The sequence below is a fragment of the Myxocyprinus asiaticus genome, chromosome 7 (assembly GCF_019703515.2).
Source record: "Myxocyprinus asiaticus isolate MX2 ecotype Aquarium Trade chromosome 7, UBuf_Myxa_2, whole genome shotgun sequence".
NCBI lineage: Eukaryota > Metazoa > Chordata > Actinopteri > Cypriniformes > Catostomidae > Myxocyprinus > Myxocyprinus asiaticus.
Window position 1 is genome coordinate 9224605 of NC_059350.1, and position 22670 is coordinate 9247274.

General features: G+C 37.8%; 1 protein-coding gene across 1 annotated transcript in view; it reads left to right on the forward strand.

Annotated features, from left to right (window-relative positions):
• Nucleotides 1-3097: 3097 nt before the first annotated feature.
• The window catches only part of LOC127444340 (pyridoxal kinase-like), a 30856-nt gene continuing 11283 nt past the window's right edge, over nucleotides 3098-22670 (forward strand). The window contains exons 1-4 of the mRNA XM_051703640.1: nucleotides 3098-3450; nucleotides 4348-4402; nucleotides 9050-9154; nucleotides 15100-15183. Coding sequence (XP_051559600.1) covers nucleotides 3370-3450; nucleotides 4348-4402; nucleotides 9050-9154; nucleotides 15100-15183 — 325 coding nt within the window. The 5' untranslated portion in view covers nucleotides 3098-3369. The remainder of the gene's footprint in view (nucleotides 3451-4347; nucleotides 4403-9049; nucleotides 9155-15099; nucleotides 15184-22670) is intronic.

The window sequence follows — 22670 nt, forward strand, 5'->3', positions numbered from 1 at the left end:
AGTCACTCAGCATGCCCTGGGATTTGAACTAGCGAACTCCAGGGGTGGTAGCCAGGGTCTTTTACCACTGAGCTACCCAGGCCCCTATGTTTCTGCCTTTAAACCCTCCAAAAATTGGCCCCATTCACTTCCATTGTAAGTGCCTCGCTGTAACCTCAATTTTTGCTTTTTTTTTTTTTTTTTTTTAAAGAAAACGAGGGACGAGTCTAAATTAATTTTGTGGTAATCAACAGTATGTCACAAATGCTGTCGACTGAGCTTAACTTGTATTGAACCCAAAATATTCCTTTAAAGGACACCAGTATTTTCAAAACTAACTGCTCACTAACTGTTGCAGAAAACTCTGCCTAGAAGCATCTGAAAAAACTTTCTTGAGCAGATTTCTTGACAGTAATCACAAATGGTTCATTAATAGAGTTAATCATGTTTTTAATAGGCCTACTCTAAAATACATTCTAGTATTTTAAACATACCTATTCTAACATTCTAAAAGTTGTAATGTTTTCATTCCAAAAAATTCCAAACATAGCTATTGTAATGTCTTTTTTCTAAAAAAAAATCATTCGGACATTCTAAAGATGTCTATTCAAACATTCTGACAACTACAACGTTTTTTTGTTTGTTTTTTCGGATTCTAACCTTTTTATTCACCTTATTCACGCTAGCGCCATCTTTGATTTATAATGGGAATGACAACGAGGCTCTGAGGGATAGAATTACAGTCTCTTCAGTGGGCTGTACTGCAGTTTAAAGTGTTTTTGGATCATTCCGTGGACAAAACATTGATAAAATATCTGTCCAAGAACATTCAGTATACAAAGAACTCTAGACAACATGAGTTGTGGAAAATCAGATGTGATCTAGGAGCTTTATACAGCTTTATACCGTTCGTGCCGTTAAAGAGACAGGAAGCCTATCACGCACAGCCTCGTTGTCATTCCCATTATAAATTAAAGATGGCGCTAACGTGAATAAGTCTATTCTAAAAATTCAAGCATTTTAACATTCTAAAACCATTAATGTTTTTGTTCTAAAAACATTTTAACATTCTTAAGACGACTATTCGAATATTCTGACAAGTGTAATGTTTTTTTTTAATTTTTTTTCCTATAAAAAAAGAAACAAAATAATTTTAATGTTTTTATTCTAAAAAAATACAAAATGTTTTATGTTATGGGTAGGGTTAGTCTAATTATAGTTCTGTAATATCTGTCATATCTATATGCCTTCAGTGAGGCATATCGAGCCAGACAAACAGCTCTGACCTCTTGAGTTTAGACTTCACAGTCAGGCTAGGCTACAGACCAAAGATAACAAGATGAGTGGTTTCTGAAGCTAACTGCCCACTTTTCCGAAAATAGTTAAATCCTAACCTGAGGCTGTGTATATGAGTCAGAATTGTTTAGCTTCAGCTGATATATATATATATATATATATATATATATATATATATATATATATATATATATATATATATATAATTTATTTTTTGCATTTTTATACAATAAATGTTAGCTATTAAATAATAATTTATGTTTAAGGATGTAATTGGGCATTATTATAATATTGTTTGTAATTTAAATTATATATCAAAGTAATTTACTGTAATAAAACAATAAAAGACAAAGACAAAAACTGAGATTTAAAAGTAATATGGCAATAGATGTACATTTCAATATACAGAATTACGTTTGTAGTGTGTTCATTGCCTCTAATGAAAGAGGCGGGATAAACATGACAGGTTATCGACACTGGTGACGTCAAACATCACCCATTCATGGCCTGACGTCACCGCTGACTGCGATAATGATTGGATGTTTTCAGAGCGCTTATATGAAGAATTTATGAAGATATACCAGCTCCCTATTCCCTTTAAAGAATATAATTATGTTATTAAAGCTATTCCGTTGGGTGTAAAGCATTTGATGAAAACAAGTTACGAAGGGGGAAAAAAAACAGCTCCCCCAACTCTCTTTAGAAGGAGTTTCTTTACTGAGTAAAACCTGTAATAATAAATTCATTCGTCAGGTATTACACTCTCAAGAGGACAATTCTACTGGAACTCTTTCATTAACAACATACATTGGAGAAAAGCATGGTTGTTACCTTATAATTACTGTATGTCTAATAAGGTCAAATAAGTGCATTTTAAAATCTTGCACAAGATTTATCCTCGTAACCTACTTTTGGCAAAATACTCTCATGTGAATAACTCGTGTACCTTTTGTGAAAACAAAAGTGAAAGTCTTGCTAATATGTTTTTCTTTTGTGATATTATATCTGCTTTTTGGCATGATTTAAGTTTCATTCGTTTTTCTCCAAGTTAAAGTTTAATTATGCTTTTTGTACCAAAGACATTATTTGTTGAAAACAATAATAGATCTCTGGGAAACACTGTCAATTTTCTTATTCCTTTTGCTAAATGTTATATACAAGGATAACTTCCTTATCCTTTAAAATGACCTAGATTTGCAGAGGTCAAATTAGAATTAAAATGCTTAATAAATACTATGAGATACATTTACAATAAAAAAATGTATAGCTTTTCTTACTTATGATTAGATCTTCCCTGCCTCCTGAAGACTATTAAAGTATTTTTTGTTACATTGTTATTTCCTTTTTTTCTGTTTATCTCTTATTTTATTTACTTATTGTACATTGTTAATTTATGCATTTATTTTACTCATTGTATACAAGTGATGTATACATGCAATATCTGTTAAGCCTTTTTTGTCTTAAATAAAAAAATAATAAAAATATTTTCAGAGCGTGTCTGTTCGTAGGACCCCACAGACCCCTGATTTTGCTTAATTTTTGCACTAATAAATCGCTGTTGACGATGTTGTGTCTTTTGCATTGTTTGCAAGAATTGCATTGTTTTTGCAAAAATACGTAAAACAACATTACTAAATACATTTTCTACAATTCAGACTCAGTATATCCACTGCTCATGAATTCCTCAAGAGACAGAACCCCAGATTTTCTTGAATTTTGCTTTTGTTTATGTGCAACATTACTGCTGAAATCCGCGCTTTTTAATAGGTCCCTTTTTACTATCTGAAATGCAGGATAAATATAGCATTCAGTTCCAAAAAAAGCAAACACAAGCGCGCGCTGCACGACCGTGGTGATGTCAGCGAATTTTAGGTGCCCCTCACGATGCCTGAGTAGTTGCGCTCGCCAATGAGCGTCTTCAGTGTGAATGTCCTTCATTGCACTGTCTGGCTCCTGAACCCATCACGGATGCCAATTTAGATAAAAAAAAAAAAAAAAAACAGAGAACAGAAGAAACGCATCGCTCCGGTTCGCCGCCGCTCCTCGATCGCGTGACATTCTGGAGCGTTTAAAACAACTTTAACTGCGCGCGACATGGAGTGCCGAGTGCTGTCGATTCAGAGTCATGTCGTGAGAGGATACGTGGGGAATAAATCGGCATCCTTCCCGTTACAGGTGAGAGCATCGTTTATAGGAGGCTCGAGACCGCGAGCAATGAGCGTGGAGTCAAGATAATCATGTTAAAGACTCATGACAGCATGCTGATGGGTAAAAGAAAGGTCACATGGTCAATATCCCCTCTTTCGATGGCTTGTGACATGCATGTAATTTATGTGCAATTTGATTGTAGATACTTATGCAGTAAGCATTAATCTGAATATAGATGATTTGAAGGAACTTTACAATAGAATTGCCCACTGTATGATTGTTGCAGTGATGCGCGAGGCTCAATGCTAATACATATAGTAACTTGGTTAAGTGATTGCCATATCAAAACTTACTCGCGTTTGGAAATAAAGCGTGCATTCTCATAACAGTGGTTGGCAGCAGGTTAAATGGGAACAAACCCATTGCGGTGAAAACTGCAGCCAGCGACACGGCGGCTGTTATTACCGATAGTGACACTGCCGTTAATCATCTCCTGAAATGATTCGGGTATAATTGAAGCTCTATTTCTAAAAAGACCTTTGGCATGAGGGATCGCGCAGCGTCCAAACGATTAAACCAGGCTTATTAGCTTTTGAATGGCTCCAGCTGTCATGCCGTCTTATGAGCATTTTATGAGCCCTTCTGCATGCTCGAGCTGTCTTCTCACGTTTCCAAGACTGACGTCACAGCTAGGGGGGACTCAATTACAGCAAAATCGTGACATTTTTTCTTTCTTCCAGTGTTCGGTGTTTAAACTTTTAGTCAGCGTGTTTCGATGGGTAGAATGATTTAGAATTAGATTAAAAGATGTAAAGTACGTGATTGTCTGTGTTTCTGCCACAGACCACAGTGATTTTTGCATTTCTGGTTCAAAAGCTTTTATGTATGTGTAGCTTTCATAAATGGAATGTGTTTCTTTGTCAGGTTATGGGGTTTGAAGTGGACTCGATCAACTCAGTTCAGTTCTCCAACCACACAGGTAGGCTGTACTGACTTAAATAACTTTCTGCTGACAAATTTAGTAAAGAACAGGTTGCCACATCCAGAGTTTAAGTAGTTATTCAGTTAGGCTACGTACACATTAATCCGGATACATTTGAAAACTGCGTTTTTGTTTTTGAAATGCTCTCCATCCACACTGCCGTATTCAAGCGTTTTCCAAATGTTTCTTGTCCACACTGAAATGTATGAAAACGCTTAAATCCCATGACTGCGCATGTTTAAAATTGCTGTTCCATGTACGGTCTGAAACGCAATCGTTCCTCGTGTTCCATCACCGGACAGCAATTTCAAGTGAACTTCCTGTTACTTTGTACAACCTTCACACTGCATTCCTTCAAAGGAATAGTTCACCCAAAAATGAAAATTCTCTCATTATTCACTTACCCTGATGCCATCCCAGATGTGTATGACTGTCTTTCTTCAGCAGAACACAAATGAAGATTTTTAGAAGAAGTTAGAGCTCTGTCAGGTCCTTATAATGGAAGTACATGGGTGCCAGCACTTTGATTGTCCAAAAAGTCATATTTTGGCAGCAATAAAGTAATCCACACGACTCCAGTCGATCAATGAATGTCTTCTGAAGCAAATCGATACATTTGTGAAAATAAATATATTGATAATTAAAATGTTATTAACTTTTTAATTGAATAATGAGAGAATTTTCATTTTTGGGTGAACTATTCCTTGAACAACACTATCAAAGTGGACTGAAGGCCAAACCATAGAGAAAAAGATGCATTTTCAAACAAAAACATATTAGTGTGGACGTGGCCTTAGAAACTGATTTTGTGAGGCCAAACAATGCAAGTTTTAAAGTGTTGCAGAAGCATACTTTCATTGATGAGTTTCACTGATGAATGTAATATATTGTGTTGTCATAAGTCATCTTTTCACCTCTCTTGACCTTTTGTCCAACACCAAGCAAGAAAACAATCAACCTTGTGTTTAGGGCTGGGTATCTCCTGGCACCTGAACATGATACATAATGCAATACACGTGCATACACATTATTTAATATATTGCGATACATAATTTTATTAAATTACGAATCATTTTCAATTCCAATTCATTTGGGTATATTTCAGTTATATACTGATGTGTGATGAAGAGCATGTAGCTTGAAACATCACATTTTTTGTCTCTTGATGAGCTCATTAAATTGATTTGGAAGTAACAGTGTACCAAGTGTGTTGTGTGTTTACATGATATGAATACACATATAGTTTAATATAAATATTGATACATAGATCTATATTTATACAATATCATGAGAAAAAGTATCGCAATATATCTAGTCAGTTGTTGGACGACTAGTCGATTGGTCGACCTGACACATCCTTATTTCAAATACCAAGAAAGTTGTTCCTTGTATGAGTTTGGATGCAGCTTCTGTTAACCCAATGCTGGTATACACACTGTCATGTTTATCTGTCACCGCTAAACTTCCCAAACATTGATACTGGAACAGCCTCTCTTAGACACATCAAATTTCAAACCGCACAAGTATAGTAACCCTGACTGGTCTCGGATCAGTAGTCAAAACAACACGTGGCACAACTTACTCTAGGCTGTTGCCGTGTGACTGGCCTCTTTCTTCGCTTGGCTGGTCTCTTGTCCTCAGGGCTATAACGTTGTCTTTAGCCACTTGAGTTTGTTTTTATGGAATCAGTTAAGCCTGTTGAGGGAGGCGGACTTAAACACTGCTGACTTAATATTTTCCAAACGGTAGCCGTTATCAGCTTGGTTATAAGAGTAGCAGGGGTCTGAGCGCTTCACTATGGAGAGCAGTAGAAAGATTTTTTCTGGATTTGTGGACTTGTGGTCTAATGGAAGCTCCAAAAAGTCTGTGGTTGCATATTACTTTTTTTTCTGTGGAACACAATGTCAATGTTGATGTCAAGTTTATTTATAAAGCACAATTTATACAACAACAGTTGACCAATGTGCTGTACAACAACAACAACAACACAAAAGGAAATGGTAGGCAGAATGTTGGTCTCAGTCACCATTCACTTTTTATTGCATTTTTTTTTTCCGTACAAAAAAAATGAATGGCGACTGGCACTTTCTGACCCTACCATTTTGCTTATCTCATTTTGTGTTTCACGTAAGAATGAAAGTCAATGGTTTTGGGACATTATGACATTTGCAATGTAGTGTAAGTGACAGAATTTTCATTTTTCAGCTAACTATTCCTTTAAGCCTGGATTTGTATGTGGAATGAGTCTACAGCAGTCCCATCAGTATTGTTTTCAACACTAATAATTGTTATCAGGATAAACTGATTTAGAAGTGGCTGGAGTAAGTATTGGAAATCAGAGAGCAACACTATGAAGAAACACACCTTCAAAAAATAAATAAATAATAAAGATCATTAATGTAGTACTGTGTGTATTTTTATTACCTCGCATTAATTTATATTCTAAGCTGATTAATTTTGTGTGTGGTTATTGTCTCCCCTGCTGAAAAGACTAGCGCTAACCTGCACTAACCAGCGCAAACCATTATGGAACAGCATTCATGATGGTCTAAGCTGGCCTTTTAAGCCAAGACATGAGTGTTTCTGAACACAAGACAGAGGCTATGTTTGGGATAGCGTACTACTTTACAACTCTTACTAATGCTGTATATAGTATACATACTGTGCACAGTATGCACATTTTCTGTATGCATAGAATTCCCGGATGAACAACTGCATTTGACAAAATGAGCATTAGAGGCTACAACTGAGCTTACAGCGTGGAACACAACTCAATGCGTTTGACTAATCTTCCATTTCTAGTGTGATGAATGAACCGGAAGTAATGTCAGCCACAATTATTAAGGCATTTTTACACAAAATTTTATTAAAAATGCAAAATAATAGTTTTTATTTCCAAGATGATAACTGGACGGCACTCGTTGGAATGTGTTGAGGTTATGATCTGTAGTATACTACTATTTAAAATGTTCATTGTGTAATGTTTTACTAACTACTTTTAAAAAAACTTTTTTTTACTTTATTTTTCCTGTTTTAATTTGCAATAATAACTGGAAATTATACAGCTATAATATAACTACATGAGAGCTACTCTATTTTTATTAACAGACTTTTGCTGGAAAACTGTGGCATATGAAGTAAAACGTTACTTATTGGTTTCTAATTTTTAACCCAGTTTTACTGATGTTTCCAAGACTCATCACCAGTCATTCTAGCAATTTCGACGAAACCTCATCTACAGTATGTTAGCCTAGTAAGATGCTGTTACCTTGTTGAAAATTTTAAATCAGCAGAATTTGCAGTAACAATGTTCATTACATTTCATAGGTTCATGAAAGTCTTGAAAATACATGTACAATTTCCAGTCAGGTCTCCTAAGCAACCAAATTGGCCCGGTTGCTAGGGAGGGTAGAGTCACATAGGGTAACCTCCTCGTGGTCGCTATAATGTGGTTCATTCTCGGTGGGGTGTGTGGTGAGTTGAGCGCGGATGCCGCGGTGGATGGTGTGAAGCCTCCACACATGCTATGTCTCCGTGGCGATGCGCTCAACAGGCCAAGTGATAAGATGCGCTGGGTGGCAGTCTCAGACACGGAGGCAGCTGGGATTCGTCCTCCACCACTCGGATTGAGGCGAATCACTACGCGACCACGAGGATTTAAAAGCGCATTGGGAATTGGGCATTCCAAATTGGGTGAAAAAGGAAAAAAAAGAAAATACATGTACAATTAATGATCAACAAACATAAGTTATAGTAACGACGCAGCACTGACCCAATAGGGCAAGTGACAGACCTATCAAGTGGCCCTAAACTCTCACACTGTCCCCAGGCCAAAGGGCCATCCTTATCATTAGCCGCGTTTCCAATTTTGGGACAAATGAGGGTGTGCCAGGGCCTGTTGCGTGCCCACTGTGACTTCGGGGCTTCATCTTGCCTCCTTGGGGCTTCCTGGGGGCCAAGAGCTAAGCACCTATGGCCTGCGATTACACTTGGGCCTGATCGTGCGCCTTGGGCCTGATCGTGATTTGGTGTGAAATAGAGTATCTGCATGATATGTGTGGGAGAAATGATTTGGATTAGAGGTTTGAGTGTGTGTGCTTCCCTGCAGAGAGGCATTGCAGAAATGCGGCAGTAGAAAATGATGATGACAGAAGCCGGTCTTATCACAAAGATTCCCCTTTGCAGTCATCTTTCTCCCCAAAACACACACACACACACACACACGCACACACACATCAAGACTACAGTGATGTGTCTTTTTTCATCCAGCCCCTCAGGCTTTCCTCTGTCCTGTTTCTTAGCAACAAGAAACACACCATGTGGCTAGCTTGGTGACTCACCTGAATTGTGACATCACCGCTCCCGCAGCAACAGTAATGGCCTCTGACGAAACAGTGGGGCTTCTGTCCAAAGCTCATATATGCAGATGGACTAGCAGGCGCATGTGTGTGTTTAAGTGTGACAGTGGTCAGATGTCTCCAGAAGAGATCTTCATACTTACAGCTCATAGCCACTGATGATAAATGACTATCATCATAAAGGACTCATCAGTGGTCATTCTTTTTACATGACAACTGGATTTCTACATATGATTTTTATTGTTGCTGAGTCTTTGTGCTTGAACTTTGATCTTTTATTATCTAGGTTACTCGCATTGGAAGGGACAGGTATTAACTGCAGATGAGCTCCACGTCCTCTACGAAGGGATCAAACTGAACAATGTTAACCACTATGACTATGTACTAACAGGTGAGTTTCAACGCATTTCCATAAACATATCTTTCACACTGCTGTAGATAATCTTTGCATACATGCATCATGTACTGAGCCCATTATGTGTCTTCATTAAAAAAAAAAAGTCTTGATTGCATTCTTGAACTTGTTTGAATCTGCACATAATGCAGAACAGTTAATTTCTTTATTAGGAGTCATTCCATGTCAACTCAACCAGATGTTCCTGGCTCAGAATTTTGATAATTTTTTACTGATGAAAGAATCGTTTTCACAATGAAACACTATTGCATTATGATTGTAGTTGTGTGCTTTATTGAGTGTAAAGCACATAAAGAGCCGTTTGCTAAACAACGTCTTTTTCAAGATGGTGTTTCACAAATGTTTCCACCTTGTGAGCAATTATTTCCCTCGAATGGGTGAGAGATTGCAATGGCAAGATGTACAGTGAAAAAGGGGTTATATTTTGGTCTGTTCTCACCCTAAATCAACTGGATCACCTCAGAAGACATTGATTAATCCACTCGAGTCGAATGGATTACGTTTATCAACTATCATTCACTTGAATTGAATGGACCAACAGAGCTAAAATATTCTTTTAAAAATATTAATTTGTATTCAGCAGAAGAAAGAAAGTCATATACATCTGGGATGGCATGAGTAAATGATAAGAGAATTTTAATTTTTGGGTGAACTAATCTATACGACTCCAGTGGTTAGATATATATCTTGTGAAGCGATAGTTAAAAAATGGACTTAAATATTGATCTGTTTCTCACCCACACCCATCATATCACTTTTGAAGATATGGATTTAAACACTGGAGTCTTATGGATTACTTTTATGCTGCCTTTATGGGCTTTTTGGTGTTTAAAAATGTTGGTATCCTTTCACTTGCATTGTATGGACTGACTGAGCTGAGATATTCTTCTAAAATCTTGTTCAAGAGGAAAAAAGTCATACACATCTGGGATGATAAATGTGAGACGTTCAGTAAATGAGAGGTTTTATTGATGAAAGGTTTTAAGTTTGCAACAGGCTCAAATTATTCTGTGTAAAATCAAGGTCTGTTGAACCACAGAACAATATTAAACAACTAAGACCATAATACCTTTAAGTAACGAATCGAGAATCTCAGCAAGTTCACCAGAAGTCTTTTCCGATTCTATCTTCTGATGAGATATAAGTTCATCAGCGAAGACTGTGCCAATCCAGTTCAGCATACTTTTTTGGGGGGATTTTTTTTCCCTTTTTCACCCAATTTGGAATGCCCAATTCCCAGTGCGCTTTTAAGTCCTCGTGGTCGCGTAGTGATTCACCTCAATCCGGGTGGCGGAGGATGAATCCCAGTTGCCTCCGCGTCTGAGACCATCAACTCGCGCATCTTATCACGTGGCTTGTTGAACGCGTTGCCACGGAGACATAACGCGTGTGGAGGCTTCACGCCATCCACCGCGGCATCCGTGCTCAACTCACCACGCACCCCACCGAGAATGAACCACATTATAGCGACCACGAGGTGGTTACCCCATGTGACTCTACCCTCCCTAGCAACCGGGCCAATTTGGTTGCTTAGGAGACCTGGCTGGAGTCACTCAGCACGCCCTGGGATTCGAACTAGTGAACTCCAGGGGTGGTAGCCAGCGTCTTTTAGCACTGAGCTACCCAGGCTCACACACACTTGTTACTTACTTCGGAAACTTGTACCATGAAAACAACAAAATACATCCACCTTGTTCAAACTAGGGTAGGAAACTAGTCCAAACAAGTCCTTTTAAGCTCTTAATATTGTTTAGAATGAGGAGAAAAACAAACAGCATATAAGTCTATCAGTTAAATTACACAACAGTAACCTTAAAAAAAAAAAAAGATTATTTAATTTAATCTAAAGATTCACAGGCTAACTCCACTAAACAAAAATTCCTCAATGTTACAATGCTTGTAAATGTAGAAATTGTACCTCTGTCGATCCACCAAGGAGCTGCTTAAGTTAATCACACACTTCATCATTTAAAATAATATCCTGTAGATAGACAAAACGCTCTTTAGATAACTTGCTGTTTGTTTTGTATTCTGCATATCCTAAAATATCATAATTAAACTGAAGTTAAACTAAGAGGTTACTTCAGTTACCTAAACCAGCAACTTGCTGTATGTCTCCTTCCAACATTAAGTACTGTTTGGGATATTTATGTAAATACACCTACATTTAATATTTGTGTAGTTCCCATATTACAAAAATAATAACAGAAGTTATGACTGAACTTGAAATTACTTTTGAATCCACTCGGGCAGCAGCGAACATCTTGATGGAGGAAAAGCGCGCACTCAGAGACGGCATGTGTTTGAACAGAAGTATATTCCTTCTCCAAAATAAAAGTCCTCTAATTAGAAGCTACATGCATGTAAACCTTAAAAACATGCAAACCGACTTTTTCGTGTATGGTTCAATAAATAATTAGATATTATATCCAAATTAATATGCACAACAATAAAGGTGTCTGTTCCAGCTCAATATTTTAAAGATTTTAATGTACTTGCTTTACTTATCACATAAAAATGTTAATTGATTCTTTCAATACACCGTAAGTTGATTTTGTTCATTCAGGCCAAATCTTTTTAATTGGCGTTATACGTTGTATTTTGACAGTATAGGGCAATGCAAGACAGACACAGAATTTAAAAAACAACAATAACCGTTGTTTGTACTTATTAAAAGAAGGCAATCTGGTCAAGTTATAAGGAGTCATGGAAATCCATTTAAATAAAGTATATAAATTATTTGTTAGTCAAATGAACTACAATGATCCTGCAGTGCTCCCGTTAAAACATTAAAATAGTTTAATAACTCAATATAATAAATGCCAATGCAATTAGTCAACAAAATGTATCTCTTCAAATGGAAACACTTGATGACTGCTGCTGACTGTGTCTCAACTGTTTACTTCCTGCTGCCAGTTGCCCTTTTTGAACGAACTTGATTGAAACAAGCTCTTTCAAAATGAACACATCAAGTTAAGCCAAAGAGTCACCTATTCAAGTCAGTTTAACATGATGCAGTCGTGCTTGAACAAGAAACTTGATACAGTAGTGTTAAATCAAAATTAATTGTTTAAATAAAGTGAACAGCCTCCAAAAATGATTTTTTGGAGTGAATTATTAAGGCTTTTTCAACATGATTCTCAGTGGGTGCATCGCTGAGTGGGGAGAATCGATTGGAAAACCTAACAGGAGCGGGAGAGTGGTGTCGCTTTGCTGAGCGAGTATGCCACCGAGATGTCACCCAAACGCCCTGCTGCGGGGGCTCTTTCTCACTGACCTCCACTAGTGTTTGGATGCGTGTCTCTTAACTTATTAACCTTCTCCGTCAGCCTAATTCCTTACCTTTATCACATGTGAATCCCTCACTGCTGACGGAAGAAGCTATAGTAAACATGGCATGCAATGCAGGAAGACATAACATGAGTGGATGCCACGACTTACCGCAATTGTTTGTTGTTGTTATGGTTGTTCTTGAGCGGCGAGGGTTTGAGTTCAATGTGGTTCCTGATCAGCAGATGTTTGAGATTGATGCAATAATCTGTGTAAAACACAGTGGAGAAAACGAATGCACGCAGTCGAGATGCAAGATATAGACAAGCGGAAAAAGAAAACGGGTGCACGCGGTAAAATACACGCAGTTGAAACAGCACAACATGACACCGACATGACTGGGTTTATGATTGCAGTACAAAGGGTTTATGAACTGCAACTATTTATTTTTAAGTATATAATTTCTGGGTGTGTGTATCAGCTGCATGGCCAATGCCGGTGTTTGCCAGTTGAGTAGCGCCAACAAATTGAGCAGCTGCAACGACTCTGTAAAAATGACAAAGCTCTTTTCTCATTGGTCAGTCAGTTTTCATCGCAGTCTGAAGAATAAAAAATCGGACACTCTCCGAAAAAAAAGAAAACTGTGGATAGCTGTGGATAGCGTCATCGGAATCAGTTGTTACCATTCAAAAGCTTGTTCAGAACTAACAATCACACCGAAAAAACTGGTTTGTTGTGCACAGGCCTTCACATTTATAATGGCACAATGGTTCGACTTAAACTAAGAGATACTACTCCATTATCTATTCAAATTAAAAGTATATAAATTTCAAACTTATTGTGACAGGGTTGATATAATGTAGTGTTAGTAGGGTAAGGGTTAGTAACAATAAATAACTATACTTTTCATGGCTGTAACCACATATTTAGGACTGGATGCAATAGTTTAAGAATCGGCCATTACAAAACCCCTATTTGTTGACCACTAGTCTTAAGATTGGGGAGAACATCCCCCTATGGTGGTCCCCCAATGTCTAGGGTGGTTATGGCTATTGTACTTTGGGCCTAAGGTGGGAAAACATCACTTCTTGAATAGGGTTTGGAACCAAACATTTTTTTTTTTTTTAAATACCAGAACCGAAAGATTTTCATTTTCAAACAATGAATCTTATTAGCCGGTTCTTTTGAACCTACTGCACGAAACATACAGCGCAACCAGCGTAGAACGATTCCCAAACAAATGAATCTTATGAGTAGATTCTTTTAAAATGTCAGACTTGAAATGAACCGATAATTGTTACTGTATGTGTATTTAAGGCTTGTCTCGTGCTTGTGAGACAAAGTAATTACTAGATAGTTGTTAATATGACAGTGTTTTTTTTAAAGATGCACATTATGAGCTTTGTTTAATTAGTGCAATGTTTTTTTGAATGAATGAATAAAATGTCTTTTTAATAAAGACATTTAAACAGACCATTTGGAAGAAACCTGAATCGTTAAATTCCTTCCCATTTGACCCTTTTCACAGATGGTTATGACAAATTTCTTTGTAATTTAGAAACGTTCATTTAGCAAACATTTAATTTTTTCATAAAAAAAAAAAAAAAAAAGAAAATAGTCACCAATGCTGTGATGGGGTTTTAATATAGCTGCTGAGAGAATGACAGTAAATTTAGCATTTTCTTTCTTCCTACTGCCATAATTCACCACTCTCTAAATTTTCTGCTCTTATGGAAAGTCTTGAAAATGTAATAGTGTTTTTTTTGTTGTTTTTTTTTGCTATTGTTGTCAATGGGAAGACAAATATAATATTTACTGTGTCTCCCATTTACTGCTGTAGAAGTTTACCCCACTATACGATACTTCTGCTTTCCAAAACAGGAAATGTTAGAAGGGTCCATTCTTGAAAGTTCAACAGTAACCTTTTCAAATGAAACAACATTTTAGTGCACAAATGGCACTCTGTCCAGACAGTGACCTTTGCACTTATGCTGAGTAATACTATATTAGTATGGTGGTCAGTGTTTTGTTTTTGTGTTTTTCTCCATTTTCTCTTTATTTTTTATAATGTCTCCCCTTTTCTCCCCAATTTTGAATGCCCAGTCACTAATGCGCTCTAAGTCCTCATGGTGGCGTAGTGACTCGCCTCAATCCGGGTGGCGGAGGAAGAATCTCAGTTGCCTCCACGTCTGAGACTGTCAGTCCGCATATCTTATCACGTGGCTTTTAGCATGTTACCGTGGAGACGTAGCGCGCGTGGAGGCTTCACGCTATTCTCCGCGGTATCCACGCACAACTCACCATGCGCCCCACTGAGAGCGAGAACCACAAATTATAGCGACCACGAGGAGGTTACCCCATGTGACTTTACCCTCCCTAGCAATCGGGCCAATTTGGTTGCTTAGGAGACCTGGCTGGAGTCACTCAGCACACCCTGGATCTGAACTCACGATCCAGGGGTGGTAGTCAGCGTCAATACTTGCTGAGTTACCCAGGCCCCAGCATTTTTAGGCCTTCTAAGAGAAAGGCTTTCTCAATTTGCCCTGGCAAAAATCCAGAGCCAAATATTCAAGAGTCAAGCCTTTCAGAACAAGATTAAGTTTTTGGTAAGAAAACAAATTCAAAACATGCTCCTCTCTGTGTTGCTGTAGGTTACACTAGAGATACATCATTTCTGGAGATGGTAGTTGATATTGTACAAGAGCTGAAGAGGGCCAATCCTAATCTTGTATATGGTAAGTCTCTTTCTCTCCTTCTAAGCTGATATACAGTACCAGTTAAAAGTTTGGGCATGCCTACTCATTCTTTTTTATTACTATTTTCCACATTTTAGAATAATAGATAAGTCATCTTAACTGTGAAATAACACAGATGAAAGTATGGAAATATTTAGCAACCAAACAAACACAACAACATTATCTTATATTTTGGCTTCTTTAAAGTCACCACCCTTTGCCTAGATTACAGCTCTGCACACTCTGGGCATTCTCTCAACCAACTTCATGAGTTCAGATATGAGTTTTGCAAAGAAATTTATACATAACACAAGTTGTTTTTGTCTACAAAACTAATTTCAAGCATTTAAGCATTTGATCAAAATGTTTTTATCGTCATAACATTTCAGTCAAGTGTGTCCAAGCTTTTGACTGGTAGTGTACATGCATAGATAACATATCATCAACATGTATAATAGACTTGCCACGGTATCATAATTTTCACACCGGTGTGGTGTTCACATTCAAACTGACTAACACCGGTATTAACGCTGATTGAATGCTAGGGTGGTACTATTTTCATTAAGCAATAGCCTACACAATAATGCAAGGCGGCTTGATTTCAAACTTTGAACTTTATTTTTTATTTATTTTAACTAAAAATTCAAATGAAACTGAAAAATCTGAAGTGTAATTAAGATGTGTGTTGTTCAACTTTTTGAAAGATGGCTTTTCAACAGTTGTGAAGGGCAGCATCTCTTTGGCAATTTCATTTGTGCATTCTCTCCATCACGGGCTACCGGTCGGATATTTCGTTGTCCAGGCAAATACATCACTTATTGTGGGTTGTTGCGGGTTTAATGTTGGTGTTTTATTACCTTTCATCCCAGGACCCATTTTAGCAGCTTCGGAAGATTAATGACTTTCAATGTGTTTTAGAGTCAATATTTAAAAAAAAAATAATAATAGTAATTTTTTTATATATATATATATATATATATATATATATATATATATATATATATATATATATATCACAATATCCAATTACATCGTCAACCCTCCAGCTGAGGGATCGGTGAATATTCTTGCTTTAGTGATTTTGCATTGAAAATTAAATTAATTTATTTAAAAAACGAAAAATTTCAAAATTGCACTTCAAACTAAATGAAAAAGCAATTAAAATAACAAAGTGGTAAAAAAAACATATATACAGTTGTGCTTAAAAGTTTGCATACCCTTAGAGAATTGGTAATATATGTACCATTTTTAAAGAAAATATGAGTGAGCAGGCAAAACACATTTCTTTTATTTATTATGGGATTCATATTCAACTGTAGGTTATAACAGAAAGGCACAATCATAAAACAAAACATGGCAACAAAGAAAAAAATGAAATGACCCCTGTTCAAAAGTCTGCATACCCTTAGTTCTTAATACTGTGTATTGCCCCCTTTAGCATCAATGACAGCGTGCAGTCTTTTGTAATAGTTGTCTATGAGGCCTCAATTTCTTGCAGGTGGTATAGCTGCCCATTCATCTTGGTGAAATGCCTCCAGGTCATGCAAAGTCTTTGGTCGTCTTGCATGAACCGCACGTTTGAGATCTCCCCAGAGTGGCTCGGTGATATTAAGGTCAGGAGACTGTGATGGCCACTCCAGAACCTTCACCTTTTTCTGCTGTAACCACTGGAGGGACAACTTGGCCTTGTGTTTAGGGTCATTGTCGTGCTGGAAAGTCCAAGAGCGTCCCATGCGCAGCTTTCGTGCAGAAGAATGCAAATTGACTGCCAGTATTTTCTGATAACATGCTGCATTCATCTTGCCATCAATTTTCACAAGATCCCCCGTGCCTTTAGAGCTCACACACCCCCAAAACATCAGTGAGCCACCACCATGCTTCACAGTGGGGATGGTATTCTTTTCACTACAGGCCTTGTTTTTTGTGGCATTGGCGCAGTAAAGGCTTCTTTCTGGCATCTCGACCATGCAGCTCATTTTTGTTTAAGTATCGTCGTATTGTGCTCCTTGAAACAACCACACCGTCTTTTTCCAGAGCAGCCTGTATTTCTCCTGAGGTTACCTGTGGGTTTTTCTTTGTATCCTGAACAATTCTTCTGGCTGTTGTGGCTGAAATCTTTCTTGGTCTACCTACCTTGGCTTGGTATCAAGAGATCCCTGAATTTTCCACTTCTTAATAAGTGATTGAACAGTACTGACTGGCATTTTCAAGGCTTTGGATATCTTTTTATATCCTTTTCCATCTTTATAAAGTTCCATTACCTTGTTACGCAGGTCTTTTGACAGTTGTTTTCTGCTCCCCATGGCTCAGTATCTAGCCTGCTCAGTGCATCCATGTGAGAGCTAACAAACACATCGACTATTTATACACAGACACTAACTGCAATTTAAAAAGCCACAGGTGTGGAAATTAACCTTTAATTGCCATTTAAACCTGTGTGTGTCACCTTGTGTGTCTGTAACAAAGCCAAACATTCAAGGGTATGTAAACTTTTGATCAGGGCCATTTGGGTGATTTCTGTTATCTTTATGATTTTAAAAGGAGCCAAACAACTATGTGATAATAAATGGCTTCATATGATCACTATCCTTAAATAAAAGACAGTATTTTTGCATGATCAGTCATATTTTCAAAATCAATGCCAAAATTTCAAAATTTCTGCCAGGGTATGCAAACTTTTGAGCACAACTGTAACCACATTTCCATTTACTGTCAGGCAAGTATCCGTCTATGATAACGGTGGAAAATGACTAATGCATATTAAGATCTAAAAACAATTCTAAATGTAAACATAATAATTATAATGATGATAACAATCACTGAAATATAAATCATGGTTCGAGGTGAATGTGTTTTATATTATTTAATGATTTAATCACAGATATATAGGCTATATATAAAGTGACCCTGCAGAGTTGCGTTCACAACGAACTGCTCTGTGGAAATAAAGCGAACTGAACTCAAAGCAACTCCTGAGCTGAGATGGTCTGAGGTCATTTACAGCATTCTTATAGACGATAATGTTCTTGCAAAAAAAATTCAGAAGGTTGAAACAAAGAAAGTGTGAGAACCTTTTACATACGTGTGTTCCACGAGACTGCACGTCTCCAAACAAACATGCGCAATAGACGGCTTTTCTGTCATCTGTTCTCTTAAAAATATAATAAAGTGTGTGTTTCTTCAAGTGCGTGTCTGTGTGTCTAACAGCATTTCTTGTGTCATTCCGAATCCAAGACGTCTTACAGTTACCCACCATGCACATTATATTCACTACCTGCAATTAAACGTCTTCTGTCAGTGTGCGTACTTTGCTGCCTCTGTAATTTGATATGTTGTTAAAGAACATTTGGCTTTCAATGCGTTATTTAGGTTCATTTATCATGGGTAGCAAACTCTACATTAGGCAACTATTTTTTATTTAAGGCTATTCTATTCGTTAGACTATTGTATTGATATTGGAAGTTCCATTCATAATGTTTCCACCGGTATAAAATTTCACATCGGTGTTGTCCCTTGTAAAGGGTGTAAAACCGGTAACACCGTGGCAACCCTAATGTATAAAAATGTCTTTACAAACAGTATTTAAGAGCAAGAAACATGCAGCAAAACAGCACAGAAAGCATCAGTAGGCACGTATACTCATTGAAGGGTCATGAAATTCCAAGACACGTTTTTTATGTGTTAGCAGATACGTGCAGGTTGCACATAATTGAAAACAATGACAGCACTCATTATGTCTATTTTTAAGGGGAAAGTGATTCTTTTTTCATTATATTGAGCCATTTCATTCTTCCAGTTTAAAAACTAAAGTTGAAGCAATGTCACAAAATATTAGGTATATGCATAAAATCTGAGTTGTAGTTGGTAGTAGAGTGCGCTAATCATTAGATTCTGAGGGTTTCTCCATATTATTCATGAGAAGGAACACTTCCATCCAATCACAGCGCTGCCTCATGCATGAGCTCTCATTACAGCAGAGAATTCAAACTCATTCACAAACATAACAGTGGTTCTGGGCAGGTGCAAAACTTCAGCAACACTCGCGGAACAGAAATGAGTGGCTTTTACATGAAACACAGTGGTGAGATCAAAATTACTCGTCAGAATAGACCGCAATCCATAACCGCACCGAAGCGAGCATATTTGGCCTGCCGCAGTTCTGCTACTCTAGCGCCAAACATGAAGCAGCTGTTTATGAGGGGAGGCTGTTCTGTTTAAACGATGCGCATATCCTTGCGTCTTCTCCGTAGGTCTGATCATGGGCAGAATAACACGACAGCTTGTTCAAGAGCAAAAGACGATTATGAAAACCGAACATTCAGTCAAAGCTCTCTTTTTTTTTTTTTTTTTTTTGTATCCTTTATATCGTGCTAAAGATTCAGGGATTCAGGCCTACATGGTTTACCTGCGTTACATCGTCATGACAATGGAGTTAAAAATACTGGATAACTTTACACAGACAAGGTTAGTAAGTGATTTGATCACACTAGAGTCATGTTAACACTCATAATGCTTAAGTATTGTGGCTATACTTTTGAAAAATGGTGTGTATTTAATGTTTTGTGCATTGGACCTGTTTACTTCCATTGTATGTGCCTTAAGGCCTGTTCACACCAAATTCGTGACAAATTTGCAAGATGAACTGCTGACGAAAGGTCTATTCACATCGAGACCGTAACGAATAAAATGAAAAACAATTTCACCCCTGTACAGTAGGTGATGCTGTTCCACAAAGATTTATTCTGGTGCATTCAGCTGTCAATCCATGAGATTAATAAATTTAACACAGTTAAGGCAATTATTTACCTAATTTGGCATGAATGTTTCATTATGTTCTTGCCATGTTTTTGATGCATTTAGAGGAAAAAATAGAATGTGTGATTGAGATGAATAAAGAACGCTGTTGCATCCCGTGTCTTCTGTCTTTATGCATGTAGTTTGCAATAAGTATATTCCAAATGAACTCCTGAACGCAGTTTCTCTTTTTTTAATGTATGATAATATAACACAAGGGTCAGTGATATATATATATATATAATATATATATATATATATAAAATGTACATGTGAAATAATGTACATTAAGTAAGGTATAGCATAAAATATGATACATAACAATAATAATATAAAAGAAGACACAGCATGGTCTTTATTTAATTATTGCATCTTTGTATTGAATTCAGAGTTTCTTGTGCATCACGAGAAAAAGAGCACCGTTACAGGAATACTTTTGTTTTATCCTTGCAATAAAAATAGCAGTGAGGTTCAGCAATTTGTTTGTCTACAGTAGTAGTAAAATATTGCAAGTAAAGAGTCTTTTTATTATTTTACTATGAGCTTAGTCCAAACAAATTGTCAAACCTCACTACTGTTTTTAATGCATGGATAATATATACACACTATATTGCCAAAAGTATTCGCTCATCTGCCTTTAGACGCATATGAACTTAAGTGACATCCCATTCTTAATCCATAGGGTTTAATATGACGTTGGCCCACCCTTTGCAGCTATAACAGCTTCAACTCTTCTGGGAAGGCTTTCCACAAGGTTTAGGAGTGTGTTTATGGGAATTTTTGACCATTCTTCCAGAAGCGCATTTGTGAGGTCAGACACTGATGTTGGACGAAAAGGCCTGGCTCGCAGTCTTCGCTCTAATTCATCCCAAAGGTGCTCTATCGGGTTGAGGTCAGGACTCTGTGCAGGCCAGTCAAGTTCTTCCACACCAAACTCGCTCATCCATGTCTTTATGGACCTTGCTTTGTGCACTGGTGCGCAGTCATGTTGGAACAGGAAGGGGCCATCCCCAAACTGTTCCCACAAAATTGGGAGCATGGAATTGTCCAAAATCTCTTGGTATGCTGAAGCATTCAGAGTTCCTTTCACTGGAACTAAGGGGCCAAGCCCAGCTCCTGAAAAACAACCCCACACCATAATCCCCCTCCACCAAACTTCACAGTTGGCACAATGCAGTCAGACAAGTACCATTCTCCTGGAAACTGCCAAACCCAGACTCGTCCATCAGATTGCCAGATGGAGAAGCGTGATTCGTCACTCCAGAGAACGCGTCTCCACTGCTCTAGAGTCCAGTGGCGGCGTGCTTTACACCACTGCATCCGACGCTTTGCATTGCACTTGGTGATGTATGGCTTGGATGCAGCTGCTCGGCCATGGAAACCCATTCCATGAAGCTCTCTACGCACTGTTCTTGAGCTAATCTGAAGGCCACATGAACTTTGGAGGTCTGTAGCGATTGACTCTGCAGAAAGTTGGCGACATATGCGCACTATGCGCCTCAGCATCCGCTGACCCCGCTCTGTCATTTTACGTGGCCTACCACTTCGTGGCTGAATTGCTGTCATTCCCAATCGCTTCCACTTTGTTATAATACCACTGACAGTTGACTGTGGAATATTTAGTAGCGAGGAAATTTCACGACTGGACTTGTTGCACAGGTGGCATCCTATCACAGTACCACGCTGGAATTCACTGAGCTCCTGAGAGCGGCCCATTCTTTCACAAATGTTTGTAGAAGCAGTCTGCATGCCTAGGTGCTTCATTTTATACACCTATGGCCATGGAAGTGATTGGAACACCTGAATTCAATTATTTGGATGGGTGAGCGAATACTTTTGGCAATATACAGGTGCATCTCAATAAATTAGAATGTCGTGGAAAAGTTCATTTATTTCAGTAATTCAACTCAAATTGTGAAACTCGTGTATTAAATAAATTCAATGCACACAGACTGAAGTAGTTTAAGTCTTTGGTTATTTTAATTGTGATGATTTTGGCTCACATTTAACAAAAACCCACCAATTCACTATCTCAAAAAATTAGAATACATCATAAGACCAATAAACAAAAACATTTTTAGTGAATTGTTGGCCTTCTGGAAAGTACGTTCATTTACTGTATATGTACTCAATACTTGGTAGGGGCTCCTTTTGCTTTAATTACTGCCTCAATTCGGCGTGGCATGGAGGTGATCAGTTTGTGGCACTGCTGAGGTGGTATGTAAGCCCAGGTTTCTTTGACAGTGGCCTTCAGCTCATCTGCATTTTTTGGTCTCTTGTTTCTCATTTTCCTCTTGACAATACCCCATAGATTCTCTATAGGGTTCAGGTCTGGTGAGTTTGCTGGCCAGTCAAGCACACCAACACCATGGTCATTTAACCAACTTTTGGTGCTTTTGGCAGTGTGGGCAGGTGCCAAATCCTGCTGGAAAATGAAATCAGCATCTTTAAAAAGCTGGTCAGCAGAAGGAAGCATGAAGTGCTCCAAAATTTCTTGGTAAACGGGTGCAGTGACTTTGGTTTTCAAAAAACACAATGGACCAACACCAGCAGATGACATTGCACCCCAAATCATCACAGACTGTGGAAACTTAACACTGGACTTCAAGCAACTTGGGCTATGAGCTTCTCCACCCTTCCTCCAGACTCTAGGACCTTGGTTTCCAAATGAAATACAAAACTTGCTCTCATCT